The 17,860-nt window shown below is 44.0% G+C and overlaps 1 protein-coding gene across 1 annotated transcript in view; it reads left to right on the top strand.

The window, feature by feature from the left end:
* Positions 1-1,443: 1,443 nt before the first annotated feature.
* ccne1 (cyclin E1) overlaps positions 1,444-17,860 on the top strand; it is a 50,024-nt gene continuing 33,607 nt past the window's right edge. The window contains exons 1-6 of the mRNA XM_084307625.1: positions 1,444-1,571; positions 2,159-2,209; positions 2,455-2,533; positions 3,821-3,889; positions 11,462-11,628; positions 16,468-16,603. Of these exons, the coding sequence (XP_084163751.1) occupies positions 2,196-2,209; positions 2,455-2,533; positions 3,821-3,889; positions 11,462-11,628; positions 16,468-16,603 (465 nt within the window). The 5' untranslated portion in view covers positions 1,444-1,571; positions 2,159-2,195. The remainder of the gene's footprint in view (positions 1,572-2,158; positions 2,210-2,454; positions 2,534-3,820; positions 3,890-11,461; positions 11,629-16,467; positions 16,604-17,860) is intronic.

The raw sequence follows: 17,860 nt of genomic DNA, 5'->3' as shown, positions 1-17,860 counted from the left end.
GGCTAAGATAGCTTGTTTTAAGCCACAAATATACATGCGTCTTGCGTGACAGCGGGTGACGGCCATCGCTGCGGCGTGTGTTATGGAAAAACGTAATTACTTCAACAGCATCCTGTCGTGATATGAACATTTTGTGCTATTTTGAGAGGTATACAGCCCTTTGTTTACATCTGACAGCCTAGCCACGCGGTATCTGCGCGCTTCCTGATGTCTGGCCCCGGGCTCCTCCCCCTCCAGCTGTCACTTCCACCAGGGCCACGCCTCCTCCGTTTTGCCGGTATTTTTTTTTTAGATTTATTTCCCCCCTATTATTCGCCTTGACAGTCGGATTAATTGAAAACATAAACCGTATTCATTCTCCGCGCGTGCAACACGGACACGATGACTAGAGATGATGGTTGTAGTGAAGCGATAACGAGCTGTTGGACCCGGTGTTTTTAGTGCCGAGGTATGGTGCGTTCCACTGGCGCGGGAACTAGCTCTGAAAAATGCAGTGGAATGGATTTCCAATTTAAGCATTATATTGTGCTCAGAAACGAGCAACACAAACACCGGCTGATGCTTCTCCCTTAGATAAAGTCAAAGAAGGTAGTGAGATCTGTCTGAATATACCTGCATATAATCATTCTATATACCTACGTATACACCTGCATACAATAATGCTGTACATGCCGGCATATAATCCTTTGTTTTTACACATCTGTAGATATATGTATACATAGTTTTACTAGTTACGCTGCTGGCCAGTACGACTTACTACTACCATAGTATCTTTATACACGTATCACTGTACATAATAATACTACAACTCTGTACATCTGATTTGGACTATTACTCAGTAGTACTCATTTGTATATCATACCCAGTTTAATCACCTGTTTGATTGATTGATTGAAAACGTTATTAACAGATTGCAGAGTGGGTACAGCTCAATACATACAATTGTTAAGGGGATGCAGACCAGAGAAAGACTTTCGTCTTGTTTACATCAGGGTCCCCCATTTTCCATTCATCATAACATTTATGACATACACGACATACAGATAGACAGTACTGCTACATCTATACATTTATGACATACCAGATTTGCAAATACAGTACTGTTTGTGATACGAAAAGAGTCCAGAAAAGAGAGTATATACATTTGACATAGAAACTGTACATTGGAGGAGGTTGGGTATAGGTGTATATTACTATTACACTTTAATGTGCACTCTGGTTGGATGCCAAACTTTTCATTGTACTGTACTTATGCTGTATAACGACCATCATGTATAATCTAAACAACATATCTTTATATCTTTTTTTCTGTAATTCCGTTTTTATTTTATTTTTTACAACTGAGAAATCCCGACTCCCGACCCTGACTGGAAGGCTCCATCCCCCGCCCCCCCCCCCCCTCCTGCTGCAGCATCTGCTCCTAAAAGACGCGCTGAACCCGCAGATCACCCGCCAGCAGCGAGCTGTGAACACCGACCTATCTGACTATTCACTTGTTGCTTCAGTATCTTTATTATTTATATTTATTCACCGTGGCTACGACGAGTGAACTTCAAGTGAGATATCTTGAGGTGGGTGATTAATGATAATAATAGCGACGATTTGGAACTCTTATAGCCAGAACTTTTGCAGCTAATTTTAAGCTCGTGTTGATTTTATTATTATAGGAAGTTGCATTAAAGGATGATCTCTTAAAAAGGTCGAACTGGTTGCTTTACCGTTGACTTTGAACACATGACAGCTGGATAAAGTAACTTTTAAGACTGAAATAGAGCGGGTGAATTGGTAAAATATACAGTCCTATAGTTTGTGTGGTGCCTGATTCGGCCATTATCTTAAAAGAAAAAACACAGCCAGCTGTCCCAAAGTTAGTACAAAAAATAACCCACTTCTCATTGACGAATTGCCTAAGCGTGTGGTTTATCGGATCATATAGATCGACGTGTTACTCCTCGCCACTTTTGGAGACGATCCGTGTTGTTTTTGGTGTTTATTATCGACCTTTAACATGTTGTCCCGTTCAGGTTTCCCCGCCAGGCTGTGAGCTGGGCTTTTGTCAGAAGAGGAGGGAGTAGGGCGAGAGTGGGGGTTGGGACTGTAATGTGTGGATGTGTTGTTGTTAAATCAACTTAAAACACAACACATTATTGTCTTTCAGGTTTACTCCGTGTCTGAAGGATCTATACACTCGTATAATGCCAGGGAAAAGGTGAGTTTGTGTTTTTTATTATTGGATCAACGTTGTCAATCAAACTGTGACACAACGAGGACAGCAGGGGAGTTGATCACTGCTTCTTCTCTCGCTAGTCCACTTAGCTTTTGCTAACAGCTCATTTCGGATCATGTGGGGGAAAACGACTAACTTAACTCAATTGTAACGTTTGCAGTGTTTTGCTTACAACTTGTGTGTTGTTTCGTACACGGGGCGTTTAATGACGTCTTGTTTCGTTGCAGGCACGACAAGTCTGTTGTCCCTGAGGTGCCCAAGGAACATGGAGCTCGGTCGAGGAAGAGGAAGGCAGATGTTGCTATTGTGAGTGCTGCTGCTGTGTAAAGTTAGCAGGCTATAGCCACTGGGTAGCTAGTGACTAACCACCCAACTCCTTCTCGGGCTTAGTTATATTATTGGGCACACAGTGGAAGTGTTGTCACGTCTTGAATGCATCAATGCAGTTGCCCTGTTGGCCTCGTTGTAATGGCACTATGAATTGAAAATGGGGGACCCTGATGTAAGTAAGACAAACGTCTTTCTCTGGTCTGCATCCCCTTAACAATTGTGTGTATTGAGCTGTACTGTATTGTACCCCTTCTGCAATCTGTTAAATAAAGTTTTCATTCATCATCTCATCTGGCTGTAAATGCATTGCATATAATGGGCACCTGATTTTACCACATGGCATTGCTTTCAAAGCCATTTTCTTTATTTTGTATACTTAATTGAGACGGCATTTGTGCTGCAATAGACATGGGACATTGTGGTGAGAATTGAACCTAGCCAGTATAGGTCAGACTGTGTGCATGCGCTTCCAAGGGGCAACAACTAATGTAATCCTGGTCAAAACAACAGGCCAGAACACAATATATTTGCATTTGTTCTAGTGATCTGATCTAAATGGTTCTAGTGGAAGGATCTTAACCGATGCATCTGTGGTTGAATGGAAGGGTCTTAACATGGGTATCTGGTTCTAGTAGAAGGGTCTTAATAGAGATATCTGGTTCTAGTGGAAGGGTCTAGAATCTGATATGGCCCAGCTAGCCTAGCTGTTAGCCAAAAACACCTCTCCTGGAGTGTGGTCTATTCCGCTTCCATTCATTTGTGCCAAGCTAGTAGGCTAGCTTGCAGCCAGGTGGCTTTCTACTGGATGCATAGGGTCTAATCTTCTTGTCTCACTCTGGAGAAGACAAGCACATTTCCCCTGGCCATGATGTTGGCGTGTTTCCTTTATGTAGGGGCGACCACGGCTCAGGAGGTAGAGCGGGCGTTTGGTTGTAAGGTTCCCGGTTCAATTCCCGCTCCTCCCGGACAGCATGTTGAAGTGTCCTTGAGCAAGACACGTAACCCCTAATTGCTCCCAATGAGCAGTTTGGCACTTTGCATGGTTGCCTCCGCCATCTGTGTGGTGTGAGAAACAACATTTTAAAGCGCTTTTGATAAAAACACTATAAATGCACCATTTACCATTTTATGTAAAATACCCTGTATCGTACCATTAAGCCAGTTGTTGTGACTTGAATCCATTCTGCCCTGGTCTGTAATGTGCTGTAGTTTGTGAGGTGAACCGGGTAAGAAATGAACCATCTCTCCTTGTTGGATGTTTAGTATTTGCAGGATCCAGATGAAGATGAGGAGGTGGCAGAGATGATGAAAAAGAAACAGCGTGATGTAGAGGTACTTATCACACACATACAGCACCTACCAACACACACAGCGCCTACCAACCAACCAACACACACAGCGCCTACCAACCAACACACACAGCGCCTACCAACCAACCAACACACACAGCGCCTACCAACCAACATACAGCGCCTACCAACCAACACACGGCACCTACCAACCAACACACGGCACCTACCAACCAACACACATACAGCGCCTACCAACCAACACACGGCACCTACCAACCAACACACCACTCCTACCAACCAACACACGGCACCTACCAACCAACACACCACTCCTACCAACCAACACACGGCACCTACCAACCAACACACCACTCCTACCAACCAACACACGGCACCTACCAACCAACACACCACTCCTACCAACCAACACACGGCACCTACCAACCAACACACCACTCCTACCAACCAACACACCACTCCTACCAACCAACACACCACTCCTACCAACCAACACACCACTCCTACCAACCAACACACGGCACCTACCAACCAACACACGGCACCTACCAACCAACACACCACTCCTACCAACCAACACACGGCACCTACCAACCAACACACCACTCCTACCAACCAACACACGGCACCTACCAACCAACACACCACTCCTACCAACCAACACACGGCACCTACCAACCAACACACCACTCCTACCAACCAACACACGGCACCTACCAACCAACACACCACTTCTACCAACCAACACACACAGCGCCTACCAACCAACACACACAGCGCCTACCAACCAACACACAGCGCCTACCAACCAACACACCACTCCTACAAACCAACACACACACAGCGCCTACCTACCAACACACGGCACCTACCAACCAACACACCGCTCCTACCAACCAACACACCGCTCCTACCAACCAACACACCGCTCCTACCAACCAACACACAGCGCCTACCAACACACACCGCTCCTACCAACCAACACATCGTTCCTACCAACCAACACACAGCGCCTACCAACCAACACACACAGCGCTTACCAACCAACACACAGCGCCTACCAACACACATACACACAGCGCCTACCAACCAACACACACAGCGCCTACCAACACACACACCGCCTACCAACCAACACACACACAGCGCCTGCCAACCAACACACACAGCGCCTACCAACACACACACCGCCTACCAACCAACACACACACAGCGCCTGCCAACCAACACACACAGCGCCTACCAACACACACACCGCCTACCAACCAACACACACACAGCGCCTGCCAACCAACAGACTACTCCTACCAACCAACACACAGCGCTCCTACCAACCAACTATATATAAATGCACAATTTAATACACACACAGCTCCCGCCAACCAACACACACACAGCTCCCACCAACCAACACACGTGTAGATTTCACCATCTCCCTCTGAGGCCCCGTCCACACGAACGCTGGTTTTAATATAACCATGATTGTATGTGCGCAGTTGCACTGTTCGGCCACACACAACCGGGGATTTGCTACACTGCAACCGCGGTCTTTGAAACCGGTGGCCAGGGTGAAGTTGTGCGGTTTTGCAGTTGCGTGTGGGCATAGCAACCGAGGTTATTCCCAGTGTTTACAGCAGAGCTGTCGCAATTATTTCCCATGTTCACGGCAGACCGCGGGGTAGAGAGATTAGAGCAGAGCCAACTACACCAGTGTTTACAGCAGAGCTGTCCCAAGTAGCGTTATATGAAAATGATTGTAACAAACTTTTGTTCAAAACGTATCGTCTGTGTTGAAGAGTGTTGTGATCGACTGATGTCTGTTGACGCTCAGAGAAAACATGTAGCTGCAGCTAAACTAAACTCATGTGTTGTCAAGTTATTGCTATAAGGAACCCAGTCCAGACTGCATCCCCTTAACAATAGTTTGTATTGAGCCGTATTGTATTGTACCCATTCTGCAATGTGTTAAATAACGTTTGCATCCATTTCATATCGGTAACGTTACCACATTACGTTAGCATTTAAGCTATATACTATACATGGATATAGCCATTCACATTAGCATGTAGCTAACAACACCGGCGGTCTTTTGTGAGACTAAACTATCCGCTCTTGGTGGTAAATTGTGTTGCTGATGGTTTTGTTTCATCAACAAAATGAGAGGCAGAACCAGGCCTGTACACTGCGATGATATGATCGCAAATTGCCCCCTAATTTGGTCCGTGCGAGTTTAAAATAATATCTGGGGGCAAGCTTGCGAGTGGTAATTTCAACCCTTCATTCGCATTTCACTCCTAAATTAATCCATACAAATTGTAGTAAAACATTAGCCTACAACCAGGGCTGTACAGTGCAATATAATGTTGCGGTTGTAATTTAATTAGACAGACCAGCGCAGACCTTTAATAACATGCAATTTAATTGACACGAGCAATGAGCTAACGGTAGCTTCTAACCAAGGTTACCATTAGGATTATGCTAAGCTAACTAGCGATCTCTGCTAACCCTGGAAAACGGTCAAAGCGGACTCCACAAGACTAGTTCCATTCGTGAGGAAAGGGGTGGGTTATATTGACCGCTTGACAACAGAAGTTTAAACATAACTTCATATTTATTGGTTATTCATTTCTGTATATCATTGAATTTCCATCTCCGTGTGTCTCCATCTCTTCCTGTTTACATTCGAGTGTGACGTCATCACCTACGGCAGCTTAGACTATCAAAACGCGAAGGGGGGGGCTGGCTCTCTTGTTCGTTCTCGCCCCCTCTCTCTCTCTCTCTCTCTCTCTCTTGCTCGCTCTCTCGCTCTCTCTCTCTCTCTCTCTCTCTCGCTCTCTCTACATTCAATAATTTAAAGTAGCCAAATGTTACACACAGTATAAATACTAACTGGATAGTTGATGATATAAACATTTAATTTCATTATCTGAAATATTCTAAAATCATTAAGTCTGTGTGATTATTATTTTCTCACAGTAGTGTGTGTGTATATATAGGGCTGGGCGATATGACGATATTATATAAATATCGGGTACAGTTCATTAACGATACACTTTTTAAACGTATCGTGGATATCGTGATGTTTTGCCCAAGAGGCTTGTGTTGCGTCAATCTGGTCCACACGTTGACACTTTTGAACAGCGCCGCCCCACACACACTACTGCATCAAAAGTTACTACTTATGATAACAAAGGCATTCGTTTTGTGGCATTGACGTTATATAGTTACACTTTCAATAACATCAGCGTATTTACATAGCAACGACCGAGGTCGACCTAGATATAGCAAGCATTAGCCGTTCATATCTCAGCCCGTGCTGACTCCGTTGTGCCCATTCTGCGGTCTGTTAATAACGTTTTCAATCAGACAGATGTATGGAAATGCTTTTATTATAACATCCGTTACAGTAAAATCATTATGCCTCCAGTCGTTTAGTCATTCTGCAGAGCTAAAAGGTAAAAGTCGGCCGCGGCGAGCTACCGCTGCCATTGTTGTTTTCATTGAGCTCTCCAATAGCGGAAGTAAAAAATTAATACGCGCTTGCCGATTGGTGCTAAGAACAGCAGGGCGGGTGCAAGCGATGTGACGTAATTGGCAGACGCGACTGTCAATCAAACTGATTCTGTTTGCCGACTGAATGAATATAAACGTTATTAACAGATTGCAGCATAGGTACAATACAGTACAGCTCAATACAACAACAGTCAACAGTGGACTGGAGGATGCAGACCAGAGAAAGACTTTCGTCTTGTTTACATCAGGGTCCCCCATTTTCAATTCATCATATTTCGTATCTAAATCATATAATATCTCATTGCTAAATATATGCAATATATAATCTAATAATCCAATAATCTAAATCTAATATATAATATAAAAATGCTAAATGCATGGGTATTTTATTTTGTCTTTAATGTTAGCTTGCAAACTCAAATACTGTCTTGGTAAGCCTCATAATGAATTGTTTGGGGGAAAAAAAGAAAAACATCGTGATGCGTATCGTGTATCGCCGAAAGGTCAGAAAATATCGTGATATCATATTTAGGCCATATCGCCCAGCCCTATGTATATATATATATGTGTGTGTGTGTGTGTGTGTTTGGCTAAAGTGGATAGAAAACACAGTACTGTGTAAAAGGCACCCAAGAGTTTTTATATAAATTGTCTTAGATGTAAAAAATTTTTTTATTAGTGTGTCAGTAAGTAGACTACTCTTAGTACATTTTCATTAAATTATTTTTTAAAGCATCTTCATGGTTTAATAATGCAAACATATGTTGCAGGGACTTATTATAATCATATTGGCGTGACTGTATGCATCAAAGGGTTAAATCAAGCATTTTTAAGTGCTTTAGAGGAAATGTCAAAATATTGCGATATCATTTAGAGGCCATATCGCCCAGCCCTACTATAATGGTAAAATAGTTATTTAAAAATTTGCCCTTAAAAAATATTGTTTGCCCCTAAATTTCTCATTTAGGGGCAAGTGTGCCCCTAGTGAAAAAGCTTAGCGTACAGCCCTGAGAACACACAGTGAATGTATCCGTTTGTTTATTGCAGTTTCTTTCTTTGCTGAAAATATATGTCCCGTTGGCAAAATGATCAATAGGGTCCAGCTGTGTTTCTAAACAGGGAGTTTAGTGAGCGTTCAGCCTTTTCTGATTGGTTGAAATGGCCTTCATGTCTGAACAACATCGCCGCCTACTGTTTTGGCATTGTACTAAATGTATCGGTTGCTGGGTTCCCAGCTCTGCCGTGAGTACGCAGTTATACACGGTTGTTCACCTGTGTTCACCGTGTGGACGGAGTTTTATTTTTTCAAACTTCGGTCATATTAAATCCAAACGCTCGTGTGGACAGGGCCTGAGACACACATACTTTTCACCAGAGAGGTCAGCGTACAGGGGTGGCCTGTGCTAAATGTCTTTTCTTAATGAGGATGGAACCATTAACCTTGTAGGAGTGGTTTCACACCTGCCTTGTTTAGTCGGGTTGAGTGGAATCCTGGAGCATTTACCCCCCGCAGTGCGGCTCGTCTGGGTTGGTGTGAAGACGGTGATCAAACTCATGTCGGCACCAAACGACCGCACCCTGGTCTGCCTGTTTGAGGTGGTCTCTTATCTGCTTCCAGATGAACCCTGGAGCGCTTCGTCTGGAGGCGTGAAAGCAAAGACCAAAAGCATTTAATGAATCTGATAAGACAGTTTTTGTTAACATTTTCCCAGATACACTCAAAGGTTATTTTTGACAGTAGCCTCAGCCTGGGCAGTAACACGTAATTCAATGAGTGAGTTGGAAAGCTCATACTATTTCTTAACATTTGGGGATAACCCGATTATTTTCCCGCGCAATTTGTTCATCAGAATTCAAAATGGTGTCCCGATAAAAGACAGACCTGCGTCATCACATGGCTCTGTGTAGGAAGTTTGGTTCGTCTGTCAGTTGGTGGCGTGAAACCTAATCGAAACTGCAACAAAAGTAACAATTTTACTTTTTATTTGGATAGTTTCAAACACACTTAGGTGTTAAAGTATAACGCTATGTATGCTCCCATTGAACTACAGGACCACACTCGATACTAGAACCGACAACCCCCCCTTTAATACATTATTTATTCATTTTTTACTTCTTTATTTTTCCATAAGTTAACATGCTTGTGTACATTGTTATCCAGTTCATACATACATATAGTACATACTGTACGTATACTCAGCCACCACAGCTAGACGCCACAGGACCGATGCAGCGGCATACATACAGTATATTCATACATACAGTATATTCATACATGCAGTATATTCATACAGTATATTCATACATACAGTATATTCGTACATACAGTATATTCATACAGTATATTCATACATGCATACATACAGTATATTCATACATGCATATATACAGTATATTCATACATACAGTATATTCATTCATACAGTATTCATACATGCATACATACAGTATATTCATGCATACAGTATATTCATACATGCATACATACAGTATATTCATACATGCATATATACAGTATATTCATACATGCAGTATATTCATACATGCATATATACAGTATATTCATGCATACAGCATATTCATTCATACAGTATATTCATACATACATACAGTATATTCATACATACATATATACAGTATATTCATACATACAGTATATTCATACATGCAGTATATTCATACATGCAGTATATTCATACATGCATACATACAGTATATTCATACATGCATATATACAGTATATTCATACATACAGTATATTCATTCATACAGTATATTCATACATGCATACAGTATATTCATACATGCATACATACAGTATATTCATACATACATACAGTATATTCATACATGCAGTATATTCATACATGCATATATACATTATATGCATACATACAGTATATTCATACATACAGTATATTCATACATACAGTATATTCATTCATACAGTATATTCATACATACAGTATATTCATACATGCATTCATACAGTATATTCATACATGCATACAGTATATTCATACATGCATACAGTATATTCATACATACAGTATATTCATACATGCATACATACAGTACATTCATACATAGTTTATTCATACATGCAGTATATTCATACATGCATACATACAGTATTCATACATTATACATATAGTACATACATACAGTATATTCATACTTGCATACATACTAGTATATAGTACATCGATTCACGCTTTCTTGCATTTTGTTTGTACTTTGTACATTGTATATTTTGTACAGTGTTTGGTCTTTATTCTTTAAAAAGAAATGTCCCTGTATGAAGCACAATCTCAGGAGGCATTTCACTGTAATGTACCTGTACCTTCATAATGTGACGAATAAAACAAAACTTTACTACATACATACAGTATATTCAATTATTCATTCATACATACATGCATGCATACAGTACATGCATGCATACATAGGGCCTATGCATATAGAAGTGCAACAGACACGCTGGCACATATACAAATGGGCACAGAATCAATGCCATTCATATAGAAGGAACTCCACCCCACCAAGGCAAACCGGAGCAACGTAGCCACCGCTCCCCGCCCTGCAGGGCAGAATACACCCACACATATACTTTGCATACCTGCAGTGTTTTTCTATAGGGTATATAGGTTATCCATACATAGCCTATACATGTATGGGCATACCCATAGATCATACACATGAAAAAAAGGAAAATAAATAGTTCTCTGCCATCGTCCCATCCCTTGAGTTCCCCCACCCTCTGTGTACCTCCCATCTCCTTGACAACCCCTCTGACGACAGACTTATGTACCAGTGAGTCATATTGTACAGTGATGACCACCCTTTTCACTCCTTTGATTTGAACAGAGTGGTGAAGAGAACTTGGTTGGACTTGAAACATAACTAGATTCTACCCACTCTGCTCGCTGCACAGCTTGGCACCTACACACTCTGGTTAACCTGCTCCTCCCACACTTGTTTTTCATCTTTCTCTTCTCACCATACACTCTCTCTCTCTTTCCCTCCTTCTCCCCTTTCCCCTCTCTCTGTCTCTCTTCCCACTCTCTCTCTCTCTCTCCAGCCTGGCTGGAATCCTGGCTCTGTCTACACAAGTCCACACAGGTGTCTCTCTCCACCAGACCATGAGGAGGAGCAACAGGCTGCTGTGAGCAGAACGGGCTTCCCGCTCTACACCTTCAACAACATCTACGTCACGCCTGTCCGCTCCTCCCCGCTGCCGGCGCTGTGGTGAGTAGCTCCACTAGGGCCGCTCCCTCAGGTCCTCAGGCAGGACGCTGTCCTCAGGCAGGAGACGGTCCTCAGGCAGGAGACGGTCCTCAGGCAGGAGACGGTGCTCAGGCAGGAGACTGTGCTCAGGCAGGAGACGGTCCTCAGGCAGGAGACGGTCCTCAGGCAGGAGACGGTCCTCAGGCAGGAGACGGTCCTCAGGCAGGACGCTGTCCTCAGGCAGGAGACGGTCCTCAGGCAGGAGACGGTCCTCAGGCAGGAGACGGTCCTCAGGCAGGAGACGGTCCTCAGGCAGGAGACGGTCCTCAGGCAGGAGACGGTCCTCAGGCAGGAGACGGTCCTCAGGCAGGACGCTGTCCTCAGGCAGGAGACGGTCCTCAGGCAGGACACTGTCCTCAGGCAGGAGACGGTCCTCAGGCAGGAGACGGTCCTCAGGCAGGAGACGGTCCTCAGGCAGGAGACGGTCCTCAGGCAGGAGACGGTCCTCAGGCAGGAGACGGTCCTCAGGCAGGAGACGGTCCTCAGGCAGGAGACGGTCCTCAGGCAGGAGACGGTCCTCAGGCAGGAGACGGTCCTCAGGCAGGACACGGTCCTCAGGCAGGACACGGTCCTCAGGCAGGACACGGTGCTCAGGCAGGACACGGTGCTCAGGCAGGAGACGGTGCTCAGGCAGGAGACGGTGCTCAGGCAGGAGACGGTCCTCAGGCAGGAGACGGTCCTCAGGCAGGAGACGGTCCTCAGGCAGGAGACGGTCCTCAGGCAGGAGACGTTCCTCAGGCAGGAGACGTTCCTCAGGCAGGAGACGTTCCTCAGGCAGGAGACGGTCCTCAGGCAGGAGACGGTCCTCAGGCAGGACGCTGTCCTCAGGCAGGAGACGGTCCTCAGGCAGGAGACGGTGCTCAGGCAGAACACGGTCTTCAGGGCAAGGCGCTCGCCTCTAACGCAGGAGACGCTGGGTTCGAGCCCAGCTCTCGGCGTTGCTACCGGCTGGCCGGTCGTTCATACTAACACAATAGACCTGTCTCAAACCCTGCCCCTTTTCTTGATCCTCCAATCACAGCTGTCGCTTACCTCGGACTTCCTCGTACAAACTTTGTTTGTACGAGGAAGTCGGGAGGTAAGCGACAGCTGTGATTGGAGGATCAAGAAAAGAGGGCAGGGTTTTGAGACGGGTCCATTGGCAAGTGTTGGAGGGTGGGAACGCCGGTGGGTGGGGATTGGACGTTGTGGACAGCGACGTCTCCTACAGGTCGGTTTAGTGACGCCGGTGCGGGGGAAGCAGGAAGTAGCGGGGGGGGGCAGCGTGAGCCTCCCACACGTTACTCCTCGCCACTGAGTTTGAGCTGCTGCGGTGAAAAGATGCGACGGGCTTCCTCCTCGTGTACCGGAGGGGACACGTCTATTCTTCCCCCACTACATTTCCAGTTCCGCGTGCGCGTTCTGCGATCTGATTGGCCACAGAAGGTTCCGGGTGCGATCTGATTGGCCACTGACGTTTCTGGTCATGTGACATGTGCGCTCCCAATCGCGTGACACGCCCATTTCCGCCTCGAGCAGCAGCAAACTACCTAACGCCTAGTTTATCACTGGTTAAGCTTAGGCGACTCTTTCGAAGTTGGTTAAGGTTAGAGTTTGGAATCAGGGCTGGTGTTCTATCGCCATGCTCTAAGACAAACTCTAACCTTAACCAACTTCGAAAGAGTGCCTAAGCTTAACCGGCGAAAGAACTTGCCGTCACACAATTGGCACGACCAGAAACGTCAGTGGCCAATAAGGTGAACGCGGAACTGGAAATGTAGTGGGGAAAGAATTCAGGCGGAGGGGACACGTGATGCAAGGCTTCTGTCCTCACTACAACCGACCAGTGGGAGGCATAGTCTAGCAACGTTCAAGACGGGGGAGGGAAGAATTGGATAATATGAAAATTGGGATGGGAAGAAAATAGAAAATGGGGAGAAAAAGTGGATAAAAAAATATATATATTCCAATTTCATCTGACCTACCTGTGACGGCACACATACATTTTTTTGTATTTCTTTTTTTATTCACGTAAGTCAAGTTCACACAGAATGGTTTGAATTTCAGTTTTGAGTCAGTCTACAGAAACTGCCTCCTCTGTCTGTTGTCTTGGAGCCTGTTGTTTTTCCGGCGGTATGTCCCCCAGTCGTAAAGTGGAGGGAGGGAGGTGTCTGCTGGATGAGGAGGTGTAAGCTAGGCTGTAAGCTGAACAGGCCCGGCCTCAGTTTGAATACTTGTTGTTGTGGTTGCAAGTATACGTTACTTCACCTCTCTACGTACGTCTTGTGTAATTGTGCAAAGAAAGTCTGAAGGAATCTGGGTCACCAGGCTTGACACTGTCGGGGAACAAAATTAACTTTTTGGCTTACCAGCCAAGGTGGCTGGTAGATTAAAAAAAAAAAACTACCAGCCAGGCAGATTATTTTTTTACCAGGCAAAAATGATAAATAGCTTTTTAGTATATCGACATGTGTTATTATTAGTGCTGTCAATCGATTAAAATATTTAATCGCATGATTGTCCATAGTTAACTCACGATTAATCGAAAATTAATCGCATAAACGGATCTTTTTCAAGTTCCAAGTTTTAATACTCTTATCAACATGAGAGTCAACAAATGCTTGCTTTGTGCAGCCATTTAACACAAGGATAACCCCTAAAGCATTGCAAATTTGCATCAAATTCAAAACAGAGTGATGCACAAAATAACTTAAAAGAAAATAATAATTTAAAACAATGAATAAAGTGTGCATGAAATAATAGGGGAAAGAAAACGTTAGGAACTTGTTACATTCACCCACACAAGGGCTGAGTAATCACACCCCCCCCCCCCTCTCTCTCACACACACTCTCCCAGCTCTTTTGCTCTCTTTCCCCTTCCTCATCTCTTACCCCCCTCTCTCTCTCTATAGCTCTCCCACATACATATACACACACATACACACACACACACACACACACACACACACACACACACACACACACACACACACTTCAGAAACAAACATAGTATCAATGAGAGCATCAATAATACACCTGAGTGAAGTCTAGTTAAAAAAATAAAAAAATGTAACTCGTTAATACCGCGTTAACTTTGACAGCCTTAGTTATTATTACTATATAATGCTCTCATACTCTCAATTTTCAATTAATATCATAAACAACATATGGAATATTAGCATACTTTTGAGTGGACTGAAGGAATGAGTCAGCGTTAATAGTTTAAAATGCAGATAATTTATTAAAACATCTATATATAGGGTAGGGCTGTCCCGAATACCATTTTACAGGCTTTGAATACTCCTTGGTGTTTCCGAACGAGTATTCAAATACTCTCTCAAAAACACTATTAAAAACAATAAGATTAACATTTCATAATTAACCAATTAATCTATTAAAAACAATAAGATTAACATTTCATAATTAACCAATTAATCAATCACAAATCATAAGTGTTGGCTACCATTCTGTTCTATCCAGTAGCAACTCGAGACCGCCACTGTCAAATTGCGTTGGCAACATGCATTCTGATCACCGTTGTACTACCAGTATACTTCTGCGTGTCTAGACAATAGTGTGTTTTAGACTTCGCTCTTTTATTTTGAAACCCCCCGACCGGAAGTATTATTGTAGCTAGCAGTACAGTCGTCCGGTTCTGTGCTTTTGAGCTAACGCTAGTTAAGCTAGCTAATATTTGTCTTCCTTTGATTTGTTGAAATGTCTAGGATACAAATGTTGAGATTGTTGGTGAACAAGCGACTAACTGCAGCTATGTTGCAGTGTGCACACACACTGTCGAGTCTTGACTTTAGACACAAAGCGGACATTTACGCATATAACGTAGAACATTTGCGCATATTGCTCCGGTCAAAAATAGTTAATAAAAGTTGAGACGTATGTAGTACCTACTTACTGGTCACAGGAGTCTTCAATAACGTTTGGATGGTAATCAATTTTGCGAATACCGTACTTTTCGCACTATAAGCCGCACCTGACTATAAGCCGCAGCAGCTAAATTGAATGATGTGTACATATATAAGCCGCACTGGACTATAAGCCGCAGGTGTTTTAATGTTTAATTACCATATGTAAGGGTTCGTGCACAGAGGGGATTGTCACAATACTGTCGGACAAATAACAAGAAGTAACTCATTTACAAGTTTTATTAAGTTTAGCAAATAAGGGAACAGATAAATAACATTTCAATGCAGTAAAAAAAGCAATATTTTCGGGTTTGGTCCATATATAAGCCGCACCGTTATATAAGCCGCAGGGTCGAAAAATAGTCCGAAAAGTACGGTACATTTGTTGAAACAACATATTTGTAGGCAGACGAATCCTTATAAATTAAACACTCCTCTCTAACGTTGGCAAGCTAAGCGCGCATAGCTCGACCTGGCTGTGTAACGTTAAGTAACTTGTGAAAGGCTTGGGAAAGACCATTCATCACTGCATACAATTTGAAGTAAGCGGTGCACTCCTCTCATGCTACGAACGGACCCACAGACACGTCACGTATAGAAGCGACTGCTGACACGGAAGCTATTTCTTTTATGAAAATTCAGAAAGTTGGCTCCCAATTTTTTTACACGCCAGGGTGGTGAGTAGCCTCCGTAATTTACCAGCCAAATAGTACATCTACACGCCATTGGCGCTTGGCGGGTGCTTATTTTGTTCCCTGCACTGTGCCAAGTAGACAAATGCGGGAATTACAACATCAACATCCAATCAAATTCTCCATGATCACACGGGTGTGAGATTTGAAGTGACAGCCTTAATGATAACCGTTGTATCTCTTGTCTGTCTCTCCTTCTTTCTCAGCTGGGCCAGTAGGCATGTGGTCTGGAGCCATATGCTGGAGAAGGACAAGAACTACGCCAGGGACGTCCACGTCATGGAGAAACACCCTCACCTGCAGCCCAAGATGAGGTCCGTCCTCCTGGACTGGCTCATGGAGGTCTGTTCCCTGCTCAACGCTCCTCCTTTTTCATTAGTCTCTTTTTTAGATGAAGCCTCAGCCTAGGTGTCACTGGTTCCGCCGTGGGCCAGGAAGCCGCTGTGATTGGCCCACATGCCCTGAGCTGCACATAACCGCATTCACCTCGCTCTCGCGCGGAGGAGAGATTAGCGGTCGGTTGCGTGGAACTATAAATGCTGCAACGACGGCAACCACAGCAGATAAATGACACGTGGACGTTATATATCGGCCTGAAGTCCTCGGAAGTAGCTCAGTAGTGGTATGTATGGTCTCGGACTATATGGTGTGAACACCAGGGGGCAGCGCTCCTCTGCTTCAGCAGGTGTCTGGACACAGGAGAGCTGCCTGGTAGGAATGTCCAGATCCAAGTCATATAATATTGAATATCTGCCGATACCGAGTCCCAATCTATCTCGTGTGTTATTTTCCTAGATAATAAACGGTATACGTGCCAATTGTGTACAAACCAATCCAAAGTAGGTAAGATATGCTTGGTAATTTAATAGCTCTGCTTAACTCATTGACTGCCAGCTATTAGACAGGGCCCGTCATAGCAATGCCACGCTTTAAAAGATAGGAGTGCGTCACCTTGTTTGTAGAGCTATAATATATTATAGCTATGGATACAATACTATGGCCCATTTGACATCCCCTATCTATTGTTCAATATGTGAAAAAGAATAACATTTTCCATCCATACGTTCCCGTGTTATACCGTGGTGAATATAAGTGGTTTTAGAGCGGTCTGGGGTAATTCATGAAATGCTGAGTTATAGCCTTATACGTCAATTCTACTATAATCGTTGCCGTATCTTGCCTGTACACGCTACTATTCCCAAATCTATGTCATAGTATTATGTTTCATCATGAATGCCTGAAAGGGGGGGGGGGGTCGTTTCTGATTATTTGATTGTCAGTAACGGCATTCGTATTGAACACTAAAAACGCTTATCAGCCCGATCGGTATAAAAGCATTGCAGGATCAAGCTCAAATTTACGTCAGATAGTCCTTACCTGTGATCCAAAAATAATATTCCAATTGTTTGATCACCATCTGGTACATCCAATGTGCATTTGGTCCACGACATAACCCACCACAATATATGGATCGGGGATATTTGACGTGCTTCAATGCAACCGAGAGAACCGCTCCAGTCGCCCGACAAAGAAAAGAGAGCCCGGAGACATTTGGCCGTTACACAGGCCAAGATACAAGGTTACAAAGGGTGCTTGATA

This window comes from Notolepis coatsorum (genome assembly GCF_963971535.1).
Source record: "Notolepis coatsorum genome assembly, chromosome: 2".
NCBI classification, from domain to species: domain Eukaryota; kingdom Metazoa; phylum Chordata; class Actinopteri; order Aulopiformes; family Paralepididae; genus Notolepis; species Notolepis coatsorum.
The sequence above is the reverse complement of the archived record's forward strand: the minus strand, read 5'-3'. Positions and strand labels throughout refer to the sequence as shown.